General features: G+C 41.8%; 1 protein-coding gene across 2 annotated transcripts; it reads left to right on the top strand.

Moving 5' to 3' along the window:
• Positions 1-431: 431 nt before the first annotated feature.
• On the top strand, positions 432-24,365 carry LOC129858215 (cullin-4B-like). Of its 2 annotated transcripts, XM_055927260.1 has the most exons (21): positions 432-572; positions 996-1,418; positions 2,040-2,155; positions 2,850-2,953; positions 3,246-3,315; positions 3,407-3,480; positions 3,597-3,759; positions 10,065-10,154; positions 10,638-10,720; positions 10,935-11,002; positions 11,217-11,335; positions 11,484-11,676; positions 11,901-12,005; positions 12,212-12,322; positions 17,591-17,676; positions 17,923-18,021; positions 18,226-18,339; positions 18,420-18,525; positions 18,729-18,901; positions 20,972-21,124; positions 22,755-24,365. In XM_055927260.1, exons 1-21 carry the CDS (start codon positions 554-556, stop codon positions 22,848-22,850), a joined length of 2,565 nt encoding a protein of 854 aa, XP_055783235.1. In that variant the 5' UTR covers positions 432-553; the 3' UTR covers positions 22,851-24,365. The 2 variants fall into 2 exon arrangements, with proteins under 2 accessions (XP_055783235.1, XP_055783234.1); XM_055927259.1 differs by lacking the exon at positions 432-572 and having other exon boundaries at positions 580-1,418.
• Positions 24,366-24,394: the final 29 nt, after the last annotated feature.

Genomic DNA, 24,394 nt, shown 5'->3' with positions numbered 1-24,394 from the left:
CATTAAAGCACACTATTAGACCATGCCAGAAGATTTTACTACATGTAGCAGGCAGGTAGCCTAGTGGTTAGAGCGTTAGACTAGTAACCGACAGGTTGCAAGATCGAATTCCCGAGCTGACAAAGTCAAAATCTGTCGTTCTGCTCCTGAACAAAGCAGTTAACCCACTGTTCCTAAGCCGTCATTGAAAATAAGAATTTGTTCATAGCTGACTTGCCTAGTAAAACGGAATTACATTTACACCATCTCTGGCGCCATCTTGCGGTACATGACAGTTGAACAGCTAAATAAAGCTTGCTAAGTAGCATAGCCACTTTTGCAGGTCGTCATTAGTTACTACAAATACAAAGTCCTAAACCCCGCCCATTTCTACAATTTATCTTCTGAAATGTATTATTTTAACCTAACCCTAACCACACTGCTAACCGTATGCCTAACTCTAACCTTAAATTAAGATTAAAAGCAGGCATTTTAATTTTATTTTATGGCTGTGCTAACTAGTGGAAACCACTTTTGCAGCAGTAACATGTGGGTAAAGCACTTCCGGTAGGTCATGGAATCGCTTGTAGAAGGTACGTTTTGATATTGAACTTCCCAGGTGTTATGGCAATTTAACACTTGATACATTACATATTTCGGATAGAAATAAGTCTCAATTGGATGCCGACAAAACTAACTACCGCTCCACAACGTGGATTTTAAAGAGAGGCCAAGCAATAGGAAGCAGTAATCAACCATCTTTCTTCTGCCAGCAGAAATAACAAGAACAGAGAGAGGGTCCAAGTCATTGAGCTGGTCCAAATGGGGCTGTAGTTTGCAATTTATTGTCTGCTTCTTAGCTAGATACTTGTAAAAGACCGGACGACTCGGTTGGAATATAGCAAGATAAACCTTGGAGGCGCGACTTGTTGACCCACGGCACATCTGGAGGTTTATGATTAGTAGACTGGCTATAGCTATTACAATTTGTATTCATTTTTTCATGTTTCCATTAGGTTTACCTTCCCCTAATCCCCCACCGCCAACCCAAGAGGCTAGACCAGCAGCTTCAGATGTAAATAACGACAGCAGTATCACGTCTTCGAAGAAGAGGAAAATAAACAGTTCTGAGAGGGAAGACATTGATTCAATCTCTTCATCTCCTAAAACCACAAATTATTCATCTTCCTCCTGCACCTCCACTTCGCAACACATTCAGAAGAAGTTGAGGTTCGAAGATTCAGTAGATTTCATTGGACTGGATGTGAAAATGGCCGAGGAGTCGTCTGCATCGTGTTCTTCTAACAAGATGAAAACAGTTTTTTTGGCTGGGGGTGTTGGGCACCATGCAAACGGGCTGACGAAAACGGCAGGCTCCACTACCTTCTCCAACAGCAAACCTGGCGCTGCAAAGAAACTAGTCATCAAGAACTTCAAAGGTAGTGTGATATTCAAAACATTCAAGTGATGGATGGATGCAAGGAATTGCATGCTGTAATCCAATGTGTCCGTTATAATGAACGTTTCTTTTAAAATTGTGTTAATTACTTGGCCTTGCCTAAAATATTTTACAGTTGAATATGTGTCATTATAAAATGGGTGGTTCGAGCCCTGAATGCTGACAGCCATGGTATATCAGACCGTATACCACGGGTATGACAAAACATGTATTTTTACTGCTCTAATTACACTGGTAACTACTTTATAATAGCAATAAGGCACCTCGGGGGGTTGTGGTATATAGCCAATATACCACGGCTAAGGGCTGTATCCAGGCACGCCGCGTTGCGCGTAAGAACAGCACTTAGCCGTGGTATATTGGCCATATGCCACACCCCCTTGGGCCTTATTGCTTAGTTATAAAATGCACAATGATACACTACTATTTAAATGCCTGACATGATGCAGCTCATATGTCTGAATATTGTTATTTTTTATAGATGTTAGACTGATTATGTGTATAAAAAAAATTAAAATAACAGTGGTACAGATAAAAGAATGACACATCAGAGAATTACTGTTCTCAAACTGCTTCCCTGTCTCTTTCATTTTCTTCACAGAAAAGCCCAAATTGCCAGAGAACTACACACACGAGACCTGGCAAAAGTTAAAGGAGGCGGTCGAGGCCATTCAGAACAGCATTTCAATCAAGTACAATCTTGAGGAGCTCTACCAGGTACCTCAAAATGCTGCACCTGCCTCATTTCCCTTCAGAACAGTCCTGGGTCATGGTCACATAATATTTTATTTGTCACATGCTTTGTAGACTAACAGTGAAATGCTTACTTACGGGTTGTTTTTCAACAATGCAGAGTTAAAGATAATAAATAGAAATAGTGACACAGAATAAATACACAGTGACTAACAAATAACAATGACGAGTAAAAATAACATGGCATTTGGCACTAAACGGAAGAAAATGGACTGAAACATGGTGATGAAACCTGGACTTGTCTAATAAGAAGTGATTGTTTTCATTGACCAATGCAAAATGTTTTATGCTCCCTGCCCTAATGAACACTACTCTGTGGTTGTGGTTATTATTATGATTGGCCACAGATGGGAAGCCCTCCTCCCCTATGACCTTGACTTCTTATTCAAACCTATGATTTCGCAGTCAGTAAGCTAAACACAGTCTTAACAAACAAGCTCTTTTTTTCTTCATGTCTCTAGGCCAGTATCTTACGAAAGAGCTTGACAATAATTTGCGTGATATGTCTGCACTGTTTAATAGCTGTGTTGAGTTATGTGATGTTTAGATTACTTGGTGGCGGTGTCTTCTGTAGGATATTACATGCATAGATAATCGGTGTTTTAGCCCTGAAATGTAATAAACTCTTTAAGCACTCTCTTTTCTGTTTGTTGTTTAGGCTGTGGAGAACCTCTGCTCCCATAAGATATCAGCCAAGCTCTACAAACAACTACAGGTTGTATGTGAAGACCACATCAAGGCACAAATCGATCAATTCAGAGAATATCCTTTTCTGTGTGTGTAAATAGATGGTACTAGAAAGATGGTTCAATATGTGTTTAGACACGGCTCAATCCTTGATCACTCAATGTAGGCTTTCATGAGTCTAATGTTTTGGTTCAAGTATTTACTAGGGGATAGCTGTTGTCATTTGAAGTACAGAAACTGAAATCATGTCCTTATAAAGGTTGATATTGAATGCATGTCCTTTTAATCACGTGTACTGAAAGGACACTGCTGCTGCTTTGTGTTGTTATGCATATGAAACCTGCTACATCCTTAACTCAGTGCTCACGGATGCACTGGACAGTACACTCTTCCTGAAGAAAATAGACAAGTGTTGGCAAGATCACTGCAGACAAATGGTATGTCTAGGACTCTGTTTTTGATAGGATGTAATTTGATTCAATCTCATTCAAATCATTTCCTATAAAGGATTTCTTTCCTCTTTTACAGATCATGATTAGAAGTATATTTTTGTTCTTGGACCGCACCTATGTTTTACAAAATTCAATGCTCCCGTCAGTCTGGTGAGTTTCTCCTCCTCAAATAAAAATGTTGTAGAAAACATTGTTCTATTTCTAGCTGTGTTCTGTCAATAGTAATTGGCTTTGGTTCATATTAATATCACCCCTCTTCCCTTCAGGGACATGGGCCTGGAGTTGTTTAGGTTTTACATTATCAGCGACATGAAGGTCCAGAGCAAGACCATTGACGGAATCCTGCTGCTCATCGAGAGGGAGCGCAGCGGCGAGACCGTTGACCGTAGCCTGCTGCGGAGCCTATTGAGCATGCTTTCTGACCTGCAGGTATGGCTCCGCCCCTTCACACAGGGCATGGGAAAGCCTACTCAGTGGATATCTTGTCCTATTCACCCGGTGAATCAACCCTTATCCCCTACCCCAGCGGTTTCCAAACTAGGGGTCGTGACCCCATGTGGGGTCATCTGATGAAAATAGGGTCGCAGGAGAATTTCCAAAATCCTGAAGGAAAAAAATATATACCAAAAATATACTGAATAAAAATAAACGTAACAATTTCAACAATTTTACTTACAGTTCAGATAAGGAAATCATTCAATTGAAATAAATTAATTAGGCCCTAATCAATGGATTTTATATGACTGGGCAGGGGCGCAGCCATGGCTGGGCCTGGTAGGGTATAGGCCCACCCACTTGGGAGCCAGGATTAGTTTCCACACACAAACACTTTATTACAGACAGAAATACTCCTCAGTTTCATCAGCTGTCTGTGTGGCTGGTCTCAGACGATCCGTACATGGAGGTCTAGGGCTGGTATGGCTACACGTGGTCTGGGGTCGTGAGGCCGGTTGGACATACTGCCGAATTCTCTAAAACGATGTTGGAGACAGCTTGTGGTAGAGAAATTAACAGTAAATTGTCTGGCAACAGCTCTGGTGGACATTCCTGTAGTCAGCATGCCAATTGCACACTCCCTCAAAACTTGAGACTTCTTTGTGGTGTTGTGTTGTGTGACCTGCACATTTGAGTGGCCTTTTATTGTCCCCAGCACAAGGTGCACCTGTGTAATGACCATGCTGTTTAATCAATGCTCACTAACAGGGATGTAAACAAATATTTTAGAGAAGTAAGCCTTTTGTATGTATGGAACATTTTGGGAATCTTTTATTTCAGCTCATGAAACACTTGAATCAATCCCATGGTGAATGGCTAGGACCGCTACGCACACTATTGCAGAGACTTTTATATTATCGGCGGCAATTGATATGGTGAAAAACAATGTGTGGGGAGGCACAGAAACTCAATATCATTACCTATATCGGATAACTGGTAAACAAAGAATTTATTTACATTTTACATTTTAGTCATTTAGCAGACGCCCTTATCCAGAGCGACTTACAGTAGAGTGCATACATTTTATTACATTTTTACATACTGAGACAAGGATATCCCTACCGGCCAAACCCTCCCTAACCCGGACGACGCTATGCCAATTGTGCGTCGCCCCACGGACCTCCCGGTTGCGGCCGGCTGCGACAGAGCCTGGGCGCGAACCCAGAGACTCTGGTGGCGCAGCTAGCACTGCGATGCAGTGCCCTTGACCACTGCGCCACCCGGGAGGCCATTTATGCTATTGCTGGCAATCAAGATGAAAGTCTGACTGACTCAAACTCCCCAGCTTATGCTTTCCAAATGGGCATGAGGGCCAAGATGCCTATGCGTTGATTTTTGTCGGGGGATGCTATTCATGAGGACGTATTGTTCTGTCCCACGATTCCTGAGCATGAAACAATGTTGGGATCGAATGGTGGGCTTTTGCACAGATGGGGCTCCATCTACAGTATGGCGGGCAGGCCTCTGCACTCAAGTTATGAATGTGTTTCCCTCTGCCATATGGACATTGTATGATACACTGAAAAAAACTGGCGGTAAAAGAGCTGAGATACTGTATATGGGAGCAGGTAACTTGGATTGTAAACTATATCAAACCACATCCACTGCAGGCACACGTGTTCACAAAACTGTGGAAATATGAGATCAGAGCATGACAATGTTCTATTTCACACTCAGGTTTGGTGGTTATAGAGGGGGAGTGTTGGAAAGATTTTTCTCATTGGAAGAGAAGTTTGGTACCTACTTCCCAATCCATTTGACTGTGATCCTGTCTCAGTTGACATGCCGGTAAGTGAAATCGAACAGTTGATCGAGCTGTCATGTGCTCGAATGCAGCAGACAACGCATTCACAGGTCACTACAGAGGAGTTTTGGTTCCTGACTCAAAGGGAATGCCCTGCCGTCTCCCTCTGAGAATGTCGCGTTCAAAACAACTCGGAAATCTCAGACTTCAGTGCGATCAAGACAACTGGGAACTCGGAAAGAAACGAGCTCAGACTGGGAAAAATAATTTTGAATGGTCATCCAACTCAGAATTCCTAGTTGGGAACTCAGGCCTCTTTTTATAGACTTTATGACCTAGAAGATCACTGATGTCATGATTTGACCTCGTATTTTTCAGAGTTCTCAGTTGTCTTGAAAGCACCATAAAACTCATGGTAGGCTACCTTTCACCAGCTCATATCTGTATGAAGCTGGATTCAGTGCTCTCAACTGCATTAAAACCAAATATCGGGCCTCCCGGGTGGCGCAGTGGTCTAGGGCACTGCATCGCAGTGCTAACTGCGCCACCAGAGTCTCTGGGTTCGCCCCCAGGCTCTGTCGCAGCCGGCCGCGACCGGGAGGTCCGTGGGGCGACGCACAATTGGGCTAGCGTCGTCCGGGTTAGGGAAGGTTTGGCCGGTAGGGATTTCCTTGTCTCATCGCGCTCCAGCGACTCCTGTGGCGGGCTGGGCGCAGTGCGCGCTAGCCAAGGGGGCCAGGTGCACGGTGTTTCCTCCGACACATTGGTGCGGCTGGCTTCCGGGTTGGAGGCGCGCTGTGTTAAAGAAGCAGTGCGGCTTGGTTGGGTTGTGCTTCGGAGGACGCATGGCTTTCAACCTTCGTCTCTCCCGAGCCCGTACGGGAGTTGTAGCGATGAGAAGATAGTAATTACTAGCGATTGGATACCACGAAAATTGGGGAGAAAAGGGGATAAAAAAGAAAATGTAAAAAAAATATCGACCCAGGTTGGATGTGACCGCTGTCGACCACGCCCCTGACTGAGAAACTCCGACGCGACATGCATCAAGCACATCCATCTCATTAGTGGTGGTGAGATAAGAGAGATTATGTCGGAATAATTTGCAATTGACTGTCATAGCCACACATTAAAAGTATGTGACAGTGAGTTGAAGACAATCAGAATTACTGTTAGAATGGTTTTAAATTGACTGCCATAGCCCCAATTAAAATAAAAAAGTAAACATAGGCTGTTAATTACATTATTGTTTTCACATGGTTTGGGTCATGAGAATTTTCAGATATCAAAATGGGGTCCTGGGCCAAAAACATTTGGGAACCCCTGCCCTACCCCCTAAGCACTTGTTTAGATCAGAAAGGATTGGACAGGTATATGAAAGCTGTTTCTTGTAGCTATCCATTTCTTCCAGATGTGCAGGGTGGCTAGGGGTTGATCCTGCACTATGATATCCCTTTAATATTGCCAATCACTTTAACCTTTTTGTTGACAAGATTAGCACACTTGCATGCACAACAAATTCTGAGCCTTCATATTCATGCATAATGGACCAAATAATGAAAGACAATCATTGTAGTTTTGAGTTCCATAAAGTGGGTGTGGAAGAAGTGATTATTAAAAAAAAATATAATAATAATGTTTTTATCTATCTATAAGGACAAACTACCAGGTACCAAAAACCTGGATGGTACATTTGCTGAAATTGGTTGCGGAATACATTGTGACTCATGTTTGCCACATCTTCAATTTAAGCCTAGTGTGTGCCCTCAGGCTAGTGGTTAGAGCGTTGGACTATTAACCGAAAGGTTGCAAGATCAAATCCCCGAGCTGACAAGGTAAAGATCTGTCGCTCCGCCCCTGAACAAGGCAGTTAACCCGCTGTTCATAGGCCGTCATTGAAAATAAGAATTTGTTCTTAACTGACTTGCCTAGTTAAATAAAGGTTTTTTAAAAAATGAATGGAGGCTATTCTTGCTACCCAAGAATAGCAGAGCACTCTTTAATGGTTCAAACAGCCAACCAACCAGCAAACTTTTGGAAAAAATTGTGTTCGATCAAATACAAAGTTATTTTACAGAAAACAAACAAACAACTTTCAGCATGCTTATAGGGAAGGGTACTCAACATGCTCGGCACTGACACAAATTACTAATGATTGGCTGAAAGACATGTATAGTAAGAATGTGGGATCTGTTTTGTAGACTTCAGTGCAGCTTTTGATGTTATTGATCATAATCTATTGTTGTTAAAAGGTTGGTGTTATGGATTTGCATCCTCTGCCTTTTATTATGGATTGAGAGTTACCTATCTAATAGAACACAGGGTTTTTGTTAATGGAAGCCTCTCATGCAAATTCAATTGAGTGTGGTGTACCGCAGGGCAGCCGGCTAGGGCTATTATTGTTTTCTGTTTTTACAAATGACCTTCCACTGACCTTGAATAAAGGCTGTGTGTCTATGTATGCTGACGACTCAACAGTATGCACATCGGCTGCAACCGTAAAATAAATGAGACACTTAACATAGAGCTCCAGTCAGTTTTAGAATGGGTAACTTGCAATAGGCTGGTGCTAAATATCTCAAAAACTAAAAGCATATATTTTGGGACAAATCACTCGCTCAATGCTAAACCTCGTTTAGATCTATTATTGAATAATGTGGCTATTGAGCAAGTTGAGGAGACTAAACTGCTATGTGTAACCCTAGATGGCAAGCTTTCATTATCAAAACATACTCAATAGTTGCTAAAATGGGAAAAGGTTTGTCCATGATTGGGCATTGCTCTGCCTTCTTGACATCCGTGTCGACCAGACTGGACTACTGCCCAGCTGTGTGGTCATGTGCTGCAAAGAAAGACATAGGACAATTGCAGTTGGTCCAGAACAAAGCAGCACGTTGGTCCAGAACAAAGCAGCACGTATCGCACTTAGATGAACACAGACGGAAAGTGTCAGTAACATGCATGTCAGTCCCTCCTGGCTCAAAGTTGAGGAGAGATTGACTGCATCACTATTGGTCTTTGTGAGAGGTATGGATGTGTTGAAGGTACCGAACTGTCTGTTCAAGCAGTTGGCACACAGTTCGGACAGGCATCGGTACAACACAAGACATGTAACCAGAGGTCTCTTCACAGTCCCAAGATCCAGAACAGAGGCTGGGAAATGCACAGTATTAAATAGAGCCATGATTACATGGAACTCTGACACCCCAGGTAACTCAAGCTAGCAAAATAACCAGTTTAAAAAAACAGATAAAAGGACACCTTACTGCACAAAGAGACTGTGAAGAGACACGGCCATTTTATATATCTATATATCTTTATATTCCGACTGTGATGTATTAGACCTACACAACCGGTCAAACGTTTTAGAACACCTACTCATTCAAGTGTTTTTCTTTTCTTTTTTACTCTTTTCTACAATGGTGAAGACATCGAAATTATGAAATAACACATGGAATCATGTAGTAACCAAAAAAGTGTTAAACAAATCAAAATATATTTGAGATTCTTCAAATAGCCACCCTTTGCCTTGATGACAGCTCTTCCATTCCTATTTTGGTTACTACATGATTTCATATGTGTTATTTCATAGTCTTGATGTCTTCACTATTATTCTACAATGTAGAAAATATTAGAACATAAAGAAAACCCTTGAATGAGTAGGTGTTCTAAAACTTTTGACCGGTAGTGTAGATATTGTGTATGTACTGATTTGTAGGCTGTGTGTGATGTTATAAATGTATGCAGTTCAAACCTTGACTAACAATGTTCTGTATTGGGCCTCCCGGGTGGCGCAGGGGTCTAGGGCACTGCATCGCAGTGCTAACTGCGCCACCAGAGTCTCTGGGTTCGCGCCCAGGCTCTGTCGCAGCCGGCCGCGACCGGGAGGTCCGTGGGGCGACGCACAATTGGCATAGCGTCGTCCGGGGTAGGGAGGGTTTGGCCGGTAGGGATATCCTTGTCTCATCGCGCTCCAGCGACTCCTGTGGCGGGCCGGGCGCAGTGCGCGCCAGCCAAGGGGGCCAGGTACACGGTGTTTCCTCCGACACATTGGTGCGGCTGGCTTCCGGGTTGGAGTCGCGCTATGTTAAGAAGCAGTACGGCTGGTTGGGTTGTGCTTCGGAGGACGCATGGCTTTCGACCTTCGTCTCTCCCGAGCCCGTACGGGAGTTGTAGCGATGAGACAAGGTAGTAATTACTAGCGATTGGATACCACGAAAATTGGGGAGAAAATGGGATAAAAATTAAAATGTTCTGTATTATGTCATGTTTCATGTGGACCCCAGGAAGAGTAGCTGATGCTTTTGCAGCAGCTAATGTGGATCCTAATAAATACCAAATCTCCGACACTGCTGTGTCTAAGACATCATGGGGTGTTTGTCAGCTGTGTTATTTGCGATCAACAACACCTGCGTCGGGATTTGAGTTGATGTACTATCACCTCCCCCACTTAAGAAATTGCTTTAATGACACCCAATGTTCTCCCTTCTCCTGACAGATTTATCAGGACTCCTTTGAGCAGCGCTTTCTGGAGGAGACTAATCGTCTGTATGCCGCTGAGGGACAGAGGCTGATGCAGGAGAGAGAGGTGATTTATACCCCCGGGCAGTGCAACACCACTGACTGTACTCCAGACCTCAGAGCCCTATGTCATCATAAATTAGAATATTCTGAGTCTGACTGGAGGCCACATTTTGATAGCCTGGTTCCAGATCTGTTTGTGCTGTATAGCCAAACATGACGTTGTACTGCCAAAACTTGACAATGATCATAGAAATTGGCACGGTCTGTTCTTGCTCTTTTGCCAACTCCAATGATCGTCATGTTTGACAGTAAAATGTATTGTTTGGCTATACAGCACAAACCGATCTGGGACATGGCTAGCATTTAGAGTCTTGAGTCATCTTACAGTTACTTCTGGTAAAGGAAATATGTGATATGTGGAGTGGTTTTACATGGCACTAGATGTTTGTCTGACCCTGTAAGGATAGGTTGCTTTTGACTTCGTATGCCAAATGATTTAGCAGCTGCTTGATGGTTTAATCTGGTCACTTCTTGAATATCTCGTCAGGTCCCAGATTATCTCCATCACGTCAACAAACGCTTAGAGGAGGAAGCGGACAGAGTCATCACGTATCTAGACCAGAGCACACAGTGAGTATTTTTTGTTAGAATAGAAGGGGTTAGTCTTCCAAGAGTCCATCAGTATTGGTGTCATCTGTTTTCAGTTCCACATTTGACGTAATTCATTTTTGATTTGCTGCTGCCTTGGCACCGGTCTCAACGGGATCTACCTGTCTAAATATAAAGGATGAAAAAAGAGAGATTTGACTCCTCATTTCCTCCCTCTCCCGTGTTCTTTTTTCAGAAAACCTCTCATTGCCACTGTGGAAAAGCAACTACTGGGTGAACATCTCACTGCAACACTGCAGAAAGGTATATTTCAGAGACTACAGACTTACCACACTGGGGCATTAGTTTGCTTACAATGGATGACATTTTAAGAGTAAAAAAATAACGATGCTGTTGTCATATCACATGATGAGAACATCAAATATTAAAAACCAAAGGATATTGACTTTTTTGTTTAGTAACATGAACTAAACTGTCACTAAATACCTTAAACTAAACTACTATTTTCCATCTCCAGGTTTGAATCACCTGCTAGATGAGAACAGAATCCAGGACTTGTGTCTTCTCTATCAGCTCTTCAGTCGGGTGAGAGGGGGCGTGCTAGTCCTCCTACAGCACTGGATCGAGTACATCAAGGTATGCTTGAAAACATCAATAGTCCGAATCTGTAATTTACTCTTACTAATTCACTTTTTGAAGGTGTGGGGATACTTCCTTCAAGTACATTCATTTGTATTGTATATAACCTAAAGCAACCCTTGACACCTCTACCAACATCACACAGGCCTTTGGAAGTACGATGGTCATTAACCCTGAGAAGGATAAGACTATGGTACAGGAGCTGCTGGACTTCAAGGACAAGGTGGACCACATCATCCACATCTGCTTCATGAAGAATGAGAAGTTTGTCAATGCCATGAAGGAAGCCTTCGAGACCTTCATCAACAAGAGGACAAACAAACCTGCTGAGCTCATTGGTTGGTATCTCATGATGATTGCTATGGGAAACATGATAACGATAGCACTACAACGAGTGAACTGACTGAAAGAGAACTCATCTTTTCAAATTGTCTTCGTTCATAGACGTTTGTGTGCAGTTTAAAGCTTCAGAATAAAGCTATTAAGCAAAAATTCTATTCCAGGTTTTTTACAAGTAAACTACAAAAATGTAAATAAAACGACACATGGTTGTATTTTGTAGCAAAACACGTGGATTGGAAGCTGAGGGCGGGAAACAAGGAGGCCACGGACGAGGAGCTGGAGAAGATGTTGGACAAGATCATGATCATCTTCCGATTTATTTATGGTAATGTGGTTCCAACATATTAATTTATGATCATGTGGTCCCAACATATTAATTTATGGTCATGTGGTCTCAACATATTTCGCCAAACCATCATCTACTTCCAGGTCCTTCTAACTTTCGTCTCCTCTTTGACAGGTCTCTTAGAAGCCTGTTGAAGTCTGTCTTTGTACTTTAACTTCATACTCACCTTTTGAATTCTTGATTAGGAAAAGATGTTTTTGAGGCCTTCTACAAGAAAGATCTGGCCAAGAGGTTGCTGGTGGGAAAGAGTGCCTCCGTGGATGCCGAGAAGTCCATGCTGTCGAAACTGAAACATGGTCAGTGGGTTCCCCATCAGACCTGGGTTCAAATAGTATACATTTTCCAACAAATGGCTGTGCTTGATTGACTGATGCTATGGAAAGGTGCTCAACCCACCCTCACCCATCCGACACTTCAGGCAAGCTCAATCAAACGCTCAAACGCACAATCCCACACCACTGTCTACGTCAGAATACACCACTAGGACTGGGAATGATATCACAATACTTAGGTGCCGATACGATATGTATTGCAATTCTCACGATTCTATATGTATTGTGAATTGATGTTCCAAACATATTGCTCACTATATGGGTTCTATCTTCGGTTGGGGGTACGGCGGTGGTAGTGCCAAACACAGGTTAGTTTGCAATTTCAGCGTGTAAAAACTGGTGCTCTGGTGTTTTCCACCCCATGCAACAGGTTCAATTTACTTGCTGCAGAGAGACATGAGAGAGTATGAGAAGATTAGTTTTGATCAGTCATGTAAATATAAGTCCTGGAAACATGTTGGCTCACTATTTAAAAACTATATACAGTACCAGTCAAAAGTTTGGACACACCTACTCATTCAAGGGTTTTTCTTAATTTTTTACTATTTTCTACATTGTAGTAAAGACATCAAATCTATGAAATAACACATGGAATCATGTAGTAACCAAAAAAGTGTTAACCAAATCAAAATATATTTTATATTTGAGATTCTTCAAATAGCCACCCTTTGCCTTGATGACAGCTTTGCACACTCTTGGCATTCTCTCAACCAGCTTCACCTGGAATGCTTTTCCAACAGTCTTGAAGGAGTTCCCACATATGCTGAGGACCTGTTGGCTGCTTTTCCTTCACTCTGCGGTCCATCTCATCCCAAACCATCTCAATTGTTTTTATGTCGGGTGATTGTGGAGGCCAGGTCATCTGATGCAGCACTCCATCACTCTCCTTCTTGGTCAAATAACCCTTACACCGCCTGGAGGTGTGTTGGGTCATTGTCCTGTTGAAAAACAATTGATAGTCCCACTAAGCGCAAACCAGATGGGATGGAGTATCGCTGCAGAATGCTGTGGTAGCCATGCTGGTTAAGTGTGCCTTGAATTCTAAATAAATCAGACAGTGTCACCAACAACCACCATCACACCTCCTCCATGCTTCACGGTGGGAACCACACATGCGGAGATCATCTGTTCACTTACTCTGCATCTCACAAAGACACGGCGCTTGGAACCAAAAATCTCAAATTTGGACTCATCGGACCAAAGGACGGATTTCCACTGTTCTAAGCAAGTCTCTCCTTCTTATTGATGTCTTTTAGTAGTGGCTTCTTTGCAGCAATTCGACCATGAAGGCCTGATTTTACGCAGTCTCCTCTGAACAGTTTATGTTGAGATGTGTCTATTACTTGACCTCTGTGAAGCATTTATTTGGGCTGCAGTTTCTGAGGCTGGTAATTCTAATGAACTTATCATCTGCAGCAGAGTTAACTCTGGGTCTTACTTTCCTGTGGTGGTCCTCATGAGAGCCAGTTTCATCATAGTGCTTGATGGTTTTTGCAACTGCACTTGAAGAAACTTTCAATGTTCTTGAAATTTTCCGGATTGACTGACCTTCATGTCATAAAGTAATGATGGACTGTCGTTCTTTGCTTATTTGAGCTGTTCTTGCCATAATATGGATTTTGTATTTTACCAAATAGGGTTATCTTTTGTATACCCCCCTACCTTGTCACAACACAACTGATTGGCTCAAACGCGTTAAGAAGGAAAGAAATTCCACAAAGAACTTTTTACAAGGCACACCTATTAATTGAAATGCATTCCAGGTGACTACCTCATGAAGCTGGTTGAGCGAATGCCAAGAGTGTGCAAAGCTGTCATCAAGGCAAAGGGTGGCTACTTTGATATATTTAGATTTAAGACTTTTTTTTGCTTACTACATGATTCTATGTGTTATTTGACAGTTTTGATGTCTTCACTATTATTCTACAATGTAGAAAATAGTACAAATAAAGAGAAACCCTTGAACGAGTAGGTGTGTTCAAACTTTTGACGTGTGTATGTGTGTGCATTTGGAAAGTATTCAGACCCCTTCGCTTTTTCCACGTTTTGTTACGTACCCCTACCTACTTGTACAAATTACCTCGACTAACCTGTACCCCCCACATTGACTCGGTACCAGTACACCCTGTATATAGCCTCGTTATTGTTATTTTATTGTAACTTTATTATTTTAATTTTTTTTACTTTAATTTGGTAAATATTTTGTAACTATATTTTCTTAACTGCTTTGTTGGTTAAGGGCTTGGAAGTAAGCATTTTATGGTAAGGTCTACTACACCTGTTGTATTCAGCGCATGTGACAAATACAATTTGATTATTCTAAAATGTATTTAAATACATTTTTTGGACTAAATGAAAAGTTATTTTTTTTCTTCACTTTTATAAAAACAGAAATACCTTATTTACATAACAATTCAAACCCTTTGCTATGAGGCTTGAAATTGAACTCCGGAGCATCCTGTTTCCATTGATCATCCTTGAGATGTTTCTACAACTTGATTGGAGTCCACATGTGGTAAATTCAATTGATTGGACATGATTTGGAAAGGCACACAGCTATCTATATGAGGTCCCACAGTTAACAGTGCATGTCAGAGCCAAAACCAAGCCGTGAGGTCGAAGGAATTGTCCGGAGAGCTCCGAGACAGTGTCTAGGCACAGATCTGAGGAAGGGTACCAAAACATTTCTGCAGCATTGAAAGTCGCCAAGAACACAGCCTTAAATGGAAGAAGTTTGGAACCACCAAGACTCTTCTTAGAGCTGGCCGTCTGGCCAAACTGAGCAATCGGGGGAGAAGGGCCTTGGTCAGGGAGGTGACCAAGAACCCGATTGTCACTCTGACAGAGCTCCACAGATGAACTCTGGAAATAGAAGAACCTTCCAGAAGGACAACCATCTCTGCAACACTCCACCAATCAGGCCTTTATGGTAGAGTGGCCAGATGGAAGCCACTCCTCAGTAAAAGGCACATGACAGCCCGCTTTGAGTTTGCCAAGATCACCTAAAGGCCTCTCAAACCATGAGAAACAAGATTCTCTGGTCTGATGAAACCAAGATTGAACTCTTTGGCCTGAATGCCAAGCATTGCGTCTAGAGGAAACCAGACACCACTCATCACCTGGCCAGTACCATCCCTACGGTGAAGCATGGTGGTGGCAGCATCATGCTGTGGGGATGTTTTTCAGCGGCAGAGACTGGGAGACTAGTCAGGATCGAGGCAAAGATGAATGGAGCAAAGTACAGAGAGAGCCTTAATGAAAACCTGCTCCAGAGCTCTCAGGACCTCCGACTGGGGTGAAGGTTCACCTTCCAACAGGACAACGACCCTAAGCACACAGCCAAGACAACGCAGGAGTGGCTTCGGGACAAGTCTTTAAATGTCCTTGAGTGGCCCAGCCAGAGCCTTGACTTGAACCCAATCGAACATCTCTGGAGACCTGAAAATTGCTGTGCAATGACGCTCCCCATCCAACCTGACCAGAGCTTGAGAGGATCTGCAGAAAAGAATGGGAGAAACTCTCCAAATACAGGTGTGCCAAGCTTGTAGCGTCATACCCAATAAGACTTGAGGCTGTAATCGCTGCCAAAGGTGCTTCAACAAAATACTTAGTAAAGGGTCTGAATACTTACAGTTGATGTCAGAAGTTTACATACACCTTAGCCAAATACATTTAAACTCAGTTTTTCTAAACTCCTGACATTTAATCCCAGTAAGAATTCCCTGTTCTAGGTCAGTTAGGATCACCACTTTATTTTAAGATTGTGAAATGTCAGAATAATAGTAGATAATTATTTATTTCAGCTTTAATTTCTTTCATCACATTCCCAGTGGGTCAGAAGTTTACATACACTCAATTAGTGTTTGGTAGCATTGCCTTTAAATTGTTTAACTTGGGTCATACATTTCGGGTGGCCTTCCACAAGCTTCCCACAATAAATTGGGTAAATTTTGGCCCATTCCTCCAGACAGAGCTGGTGGAACTGAGTCAGGTTTGTAGACCTCCTTGCTCGCACATGCTTTTTTAGTTCTGGCCTCAAATGTTCTATAGGATTGAGGTCAGGGCTTTGTGATGGCCACTCTAATACCTTGACTTTGTTGTCCTTAAGCCATTTTGCCACAACTTTGGAAGTATGCTTGGGGTCATTGTCCATTTGGAAGAATTTTGTGAGGTGTACCAGTCCCTCCTGCAGCAAAGTACCCCCACAACATGATGCTGCCACCCCCGTGCTTCACGGTTGCGATGGTGCGGCCTTTCAGGTTATGTCGATATATGACTCGTTTGTACCTGTTTCCTCCAGCATCTTCACAAGGTCCTTTGCTGTTGTTCTGGGATTTGATTTGCACTTTTCGCACCAAATTACGTTCGTCTCTAGGAGACAGAACGCTTCTTCTTCCTGAGCGGTATGACGGCTGCGTGGTCCCATGGTGTTTATACTTGCGTACTATTGTTTGTACAGATGAACATGGTACCTTCATGCGTTTGGAAATTGCTCTCAAGGATGAACCAGACTTGTGGAGGTCTACAATTTTTTTCCCCTGAGGTTTTGGCTCATTTCTTTTGATTTTCCCATGATATCACGCAAAGAGGCACTGAGTTTGAAGGTAGGCCTTGAAATACATCCACAGGTACACCTCCAATTGACCCACTGGAATTGTGATACAGTGAATTATAAGTGAAATAATCTGTCTGTAAACAATTGTTGGAAAAATTACTTGTCATGCACAAAATAGATGTCCTAACCAACTTGCCAAAACTATAGTTTGTTAACAAGAAATTTGTGGAGTGGTTGAAAAATGAGTTTTAATGACTTCAACGTTAGTGTATGCAAATGTAATATCATTTTTTTTTAATCTAAATTTGCCACGATTTCAAAAACCTGTTTTTGCTTTGTCATTATGGGCTATTGTGTGTAGATTGATGAGGGGGAAAAAAACATTTGAATACATTTTAGAATAAGGCTGTAATGTAACAAAATGTGGAAAAAGTCAAGGTAGGTGTGTGTGATTAATATATATCAGTATATGTTGTATATATGTGTTTATGCATTATTTTATACAAAAAAAAGCTTGAGTCAAAGTATCAATATAATATTGCAGTATTTAACTATTTCAACCGCCCCCCCATCACTAGCTACTACTATTAACTGTACACATAGAACTTTGACCAACAACTATGAAGCATGTGATACTGAATGAGGCTAGGGACTCGTAACCTTGGTCCTTTCTTTAGAATGTGGAGCGGCATTCACCAGCAAGCTGGAAGGCATGTTCAAGGACATGGAGCTTTCCAAGGACATCATGGTGCAGTTCAAACAGGTACACATGCTTTTGTCCATCTCTGTTTTAGGACAACAGTATCAAAGACGTTACGCTGTCAGCTATCCATATGTAAAAAATTAAATTAATTTTTTTTAACTTAAAAAAATAAAAATAATAATAATTATATCTTTGCCAGTTGTTGTGGCAATATTTTCACAAAGAACTTCAGAATTATTAGCCTAGATTTGTCTCATTAGACACCATTGATTGGTTGGTTTGTTTCTCCCTTTTCCTATTACATAGTGTCAAAACCTCCCTGGTAACATTGAGCTGACGGTGAACATCCTCACCATGGGATACTGGCCCACCTACGTCCCAATGGAGGTCCATCTGCTCCCAGAGGTTAGTGTAAATATCAAACCCTTCAGGCTCTCTGTTATTTTATGACCTGCTATGTAATACATTTGGTTTATGTCACACATGGTACCCTGTTACCTTTTTTTTAAGTGCAGTACTTTTGACAAGGGAACTATATAGGGAATAAGGTACAATTTGGGACAAAGCCATAGTCATTGTCTGATTATTTTAACACTCCTTCTTGGCCAGATGGTGCGGCTGCAGGAGATTTTCAAGACGTTTTACCTCGGCAAGCACAGTGGCAGAAAGCTACAGTGGCAGTCGACATTAGGCCATTGTGTTTTAAAAGCTGAATTTAAAGAGGTACAGTAGCTAGTAATATTTATTAATCTAGTATGATAGGCAGAAATTCATTGTGATAACTTTTCCTTTTCCACAAACAGGGCAAAAAGGAGCTTCAGGTATCCCTGTTTCAGACACTAGTGCTGCTCATGTTCAATGAAGGAGAGGAATTCACCTTAGAGGAGATCAAGCTAGCTACAGGAATAGGTCTGTATGATCACAATGTACTCAGTCATGACCCAAATCCTAATGGATCAAATATAGCAGTCCTCTTGAGACATTTTCAGACATGTTGCTTAAACTGTATCAGTTATTATCACTATCATCTTTTCTATTTGATTGAACCACTAGCTTTTGCCCAGTCTTTTTGGTTTGAGTTTGCGTTGACCTAAAGTGAGATGTGTGTGCAGAGGATGGCGAGCTGCGGCGTACCCTGCAGTCGTTGGCGTGTGGCAAGGCGCGCGTCATCCACAAAGTCCCCAAAAGCAAAGACGTGGAGGACGGAGACAAGTTCTCGTGTAACGATGACTTCAAACACAAACTCTTCAGGATTAAGATCAACCAGATCCAGATGAAAGAAACGGTACATTCTCTTTCTCAGCAGGGCTGTAGTCATTAGGAGGAAATATTTGTCATGTTTTTATTGGACAGGTAGTCCCTGCCTGTTCGTTTTAGTGCATAATGAATATGTCCCATTGCTATTTAGATGGGAATATGAGCCTCAGTCCGGTCTAGTTCTAGCACTAACCTTTCTGAACTATGCATTGCCCTTAAGAGGCGGGTGTTCCCAAGTCTGCTACTCTCCACTATGTCATAATAATAATATATGCCATTTAGCAGACTCTTTTTTTCCTAAGCCACTTAGTCATGTAGAGTTGAAGTCAGAAGTTTACATAAACCTGAGCAAAATACATTTAATCCCAGTAAAAATTCCCTGTCTTAGGTCAGTTAGGATCACCACTTTATTTTAAGAATGTGAAATGCCAGAATAATAGTAGAGAGAATTATTTATTTTAGATTTTATTTCTTTCATCACATTCCCAGTGGGTCAGAAGTTTACATACACTCAATTAGTATTTGGTAGAATTGCCTTTAAAATTGTTTAACTTGGGTCAAAAGTTCAAGGAGCCTTCCACAAGCTTCCCACAATAAGTTGGGTGAATTTTTGCCTATTCCTCCAGACAGAGCTGATGTAACTGAGTCAGGTTTGTAGGCCTCCTTGCTTGCACACGCTTTTTCAGTTCTGCCCAGACATTTTCTATAGGATTGAGGTCAGGGCTTTGTGATGGCCACTCCAATACCTTGACTTTGTTGTCCTTAAGCCATTTTGCCACAACTTTGGAAGTATGCTTGGGGTCATTGTCCATTTGGAAGACCCATTTGTGACCAAGCTTTAACTTCCTGACTGAAGTCTTGAAATGTTGCTTCAATAGTATCCACATAATTTTCCTCCCTCATGATGCCATCTATTTTGTGAAGTGCACCAGTCCCTCCTGCAGTAAAGCACCCCCACAACATGATGCTGCCACCCCCATGCTACACAGTTGGGATGGTGTTCTTCGGCTTGCAAGCCCCCCCTTTTTCCTCCAAACATAACGATGGTCATTATGGCCAAACAGTTCTATTTTTGTTTCATCAGACCAGAGGACATTTCTCCAAAAAGTACCATCTTTGTCCCCATGTGCAGTTGCAATCCGTAGTCTGGCTTTTTTATGGCTGTTTTGGAGCAGTGGCTTCTTCGTGTTGAGCGGCCTTTCAGGTTATGTCGATATTGGACTCATTTTACTGTGGATATAGATACTTTTGTACCCGTTTCCTCCAGCATCTTCACAAGGTTCTTTGCTGTTGTTCTGGGATTGATTTGCACTTTTCGCACCAAAGTACATTGATCTCTAGGAGATAGAACTTATCTCCTTCCTGAGCAGTATGACGGCTGCGTGATCCCATGGTGTTTATACTTGCGTACTATTGTTTGTACAGATGAACGTGGTACCTTCAGGTGTTTGGAAATTGCTCCCAAGGATGAACCAGACTTGTGGAGGTCGACAATTTTGTTTCTGAGGTCTTGGCTGATTTTCTTTTGATTTTCCCATGATGTCAAGCAAAGATGCACTGAGTTTGAAGGTAGGCCTTGAAATACATCCACAGGTACACCTCCAATTGACTCAAATGATGTCAATTAGCCTATCAGAAGCTTTTAAAGCCATGACATTATTTTCTGGAAGTTTCCAAGCTGTTTAAAGGCACAGTCAACTTAGTGTATGTAAACTTCTGACCCACTGGAATTGTGATACAGTGAAATAATCTGTCTGTAAACAATTGTTGGAAAAATTACTTGTGTCATGCACAAAGCAGATATCCTAACTGACTTGCCAAAACTATAGTTTGTTAACAAGAAATTTGTGGAGTGGTTGAAAAATTTGTTTTAATGACTCCAACCGAACTTCCGACTTCACCTATATACATTTTACTTATAAGTGGTCCCGGGAATTGAACCCACTATCTTGGCGTTGGCAGTGCCATGCCCTACTAACTGAGCTACTTCATCAATCTCACCCATTTGATTATATCTACTATCTATCTGTAAAGAAAAGGAAAATGGGTGGGCGGGGGGTATTAGCAACTCATTCATTTGGTGGATTGTCCTTGGTAGGTGGAGGAGCAAGCCAGCACCACGGAACGAGTCTACCAGGACCGGCAGTATCAGATCGACGCCGCCATCGTCAGGATCATGAAGATGAGGAAGACTCTGAGCCATAACCTCTTGGTGTCGGAAGTGTACAACCAACTCAAGTTCCCTGTCAAGGTGAGTGAACGAAGAACAAACATGTGTGAAACACATGACCTTGTGTGCAAGAAGACTACTCACTCAGAGGGGAAGTTTTCCGAAAGCATTGTAGCGAACGTGGTACTTTATTTACACAGACTGACCTTCCAACATACATTTTGTAATTGTTACTCCGGTCTCTGTGCATAACCTGGTCTCAGAGCATTTTGTATTATTCTGTATGCAAATCTAACACTCCATTAAGTATTATATGTTACGTTTTGTATGGTATTTATTATTTGTGGATGTCCATCACCCATTTCGTATGATATGTTAAGAATTACAATTCAAATTAAATGTTAAGAATTTGCGAAATCTACAATATTTTACGAATTTCCGAAATGTACAATATGTTACGAATTTGCAAAATGTACAATATGTTAAGAATTTGTAAAATGTAACGAATTTACAAATCGTATGATATGTTAAGAAATATATCTAAGTGGCTAAGGTTAGCTAGCTCACTAAATATATCTAGGTTACTAAGGTTAGCTAGCTCACTAATGTTAGCTGGGTTAGGGTTAAGTTTAGGAGTTAGGTTTTTTACCTTTATTTAACTAGGCAAGTCAGTTAAGAACAAATTCTTATTTTCAATGACTGCCTAGGAACAGTGGGTTAACTGCCTTGTTCAGGGGCAGAACGACATATTTTTACCTTGTCAGCTCGGGAATTCGATCTTGCAACCTTTCGGTTACTAGTCCAAAGCTTTAACCACTAGGCTACCTGCCGCCCAAGGGGCGAGTTAGGGGAAGGGTTAGTAAAAACAGAAACCCCACGTTAAAACCACTAACAGCAAGCAATCCAGATGTTGAAGCACTGTGGCTAGGAAAGACTTCCTAGAAAGGCAGTAACCTAGGAAGAAACCTAGAGCGGAACCAGGCTCTGAGGGGTGGTCAGTCCTCTTCTGGCTGTGCCGGGTGGAGATAGTTCATGGCCATTAAGGCCAGATTGTTCTTCAAGCTGTTCATAGATGACCAGCAGGGTCATTCAGAGGTCGAGACAGCAGGTGTGGTAGAGGGAGAGAGAATCAAAAACACCAGGACAAGGTAGCACGTCTGGTGAGCAGGTCAGGGTTCCATAGCCGCAGGCAGAACAGTTGAAACTGGAGTAGCAGCACGACCAGGTGGACTGGGGACAGCCAGGAGTCATCAGGACAGGTAGTCCTGAGGCATGGTCCTAGGGCTCAGATCCTCAGAGATTAGAGGGGGCATACTTAAATTCATACAGGACACCAGATAAGACAGGAGAATTACACCAAATATAACAGACTGACCCTAGCCACCTGGGGACACTGTGGCCCCGTCCGACGATATCCACGGAGACCCATCCACCCCAACCAACCTCCTTTTGTTTTTGCCTTAAGTAACCATTTGTCTTATGTTACCAAACAGAACATATCATACTAAATGGAGTGTCTCGGATATATGTACAGAATAATATGAAATGCTCTGAGACCAGTTTACTGTGTGACTTGGTGGCTGAGAGAAAGTGCCTTGTTAGCTGCGAGGCTTTAGGAAAACTCATGTATGATCCAAGTACATTTCCAAGCACTTCAGAGTGGACTGTAATTTTGAGATTTTCTGTTTGCTGACACTCACTTTCTCAACAGCCTGCTGACCTAAAGAAGAGAATAGAGTCCCTCATTGACAGAGATTACATGGAGCGCGACAAGGAAAACCCCAACCAATATAACTATGTGGCTTAAAGAAAGTTAGACAGAGCGAGGGATGAAGAGAGGGAGATGGAGAGCAGGTGGTCCAGTCAGGCTGAAGGCTTACCTGAGCACTCTGTCCCATGGATGCTCTTGCTCTTCTGCACACATGGATGTCAGCGTTACCCTCTTTAACCCAGCAACCGACAACTGAATGGATACTGCTCGGCGGGATTTTATCAGGGGCCTGTTTTCCTGTGGACTGCATGCCCATTAAACAAGAATATCGTCCATTCTTTTCTCAGTGCCGCTCAGTGAGAATTGGACTAGCTACCTTGGACAAAAAAAGACAAACCAATATTGTTCAGTTTGTTCTTTTTTTACGGAGAGGGGAAAAAAGTATTTATTTTCAAACTTAGATCTTTGTCCATTGTCGTTTGTTTATGGCATTCTGTCCCTTGTTTTTTAAGTCACTACTTTATTTGTTTTTAATTCACTCTGTACTGTCCCATACAAATGTTCAAACACCTAACATGGCTCTTATTAACATACTACACTTGGAGGAAAAGAGAAAAACACAAGTAAAGCTTGTCTCCTCAATCAATGTTGTATGTGAGACCCATGGATAAACATTCACAGTAGGATATTATTTTTCCGTGGTTGATGTCAGTGTCAAATGTGCGCACCTGCAGCCAAGTCATACAATTCTCAGTAGCTATTAGTCGCAACCTACTCCTGTTAATTAACATCAACAACAGCAATCAATGGGACGATTGTTAAGAAGTAGCAAGGCAATATGAGGAATTGACAATATGTGCCAAAAATAGAGCACTTTTGTTATATGATTTGTTAATGCTGCTAAACAAACACTTTAACTTGTACATGTTATATGCATTTAGTTTTCCATTTTACTTTAGCCCTGACTGTTTCAATGTTTTCTTTTTTTATAGACATGACTTTACAAATGTATTAAAATTTTAGTTGCGAACTTCGACAGAGATTATATACTATTAAAAGCACAGCCACATCAGTCCCTGTTTCCCTTCATGTTCCCAAGTATGATATCTCTTAAGTTCCAAGCATTATATTCTTTGTAAGTCCTCTCTGTAGGCCTTATGGAAGGCCTTGTGTTTGTGGATCGATGGAGTTGTTTGATATCTCAACAGATGAAACTGTTTATTGAGAAATCATGCTTGACTGGACTTTAGCCCTGTCTGAATAAATGTTTGTTTTATTGATTCAGATTAAAATAATTGTCAGTGTTTCTATTTTGTTTTCCCCCCCTTCATATCTTTTAATTTTCATAGACATCTCAACCCCCCCCCCCCCCCCCAATAGTAAGATAGTATTGGCATGTAGTATATAATATTGGGTTACCAACATATCAGCTGCACCTTTTTATTACAAGAAGTTATCCATATCAGAGTTTCTAAACCATCTTTGTCCATATTGTCATACAATGTAAATAGTAAAATGTGTTCCCTCAAGAAGAGGGAGGAAATAGTATCTTTTGATTGGTTGTTTGGGTGATGTGTGTCACAAAATAAACAGGAACATGATTCTACAAAATTCATATTTTGTCACTTATTCAGGGGGAG

This window comes from Salvelinus fontinalis, chromosome 6 (assembly GCF_029448725.1).
Source record: "Salvelinus fontinalis isolate EN_2023a chromosome 6, ASM2944872v1, whole genome shotgun sequence".
Taxonomy (NCBI): domain Eukaryota; kingdom Metazoa; phylum Chordata; class Actinopteri; order Salmoniformes; family Salmonidae; genus Salvelinus; species Salvelinus fontinalis.
The sequence above is the reverse complement of the archived record's forward strand: the minus strand, read 5'-3'. Positions and strand labels throughout refer to the sequence as shown.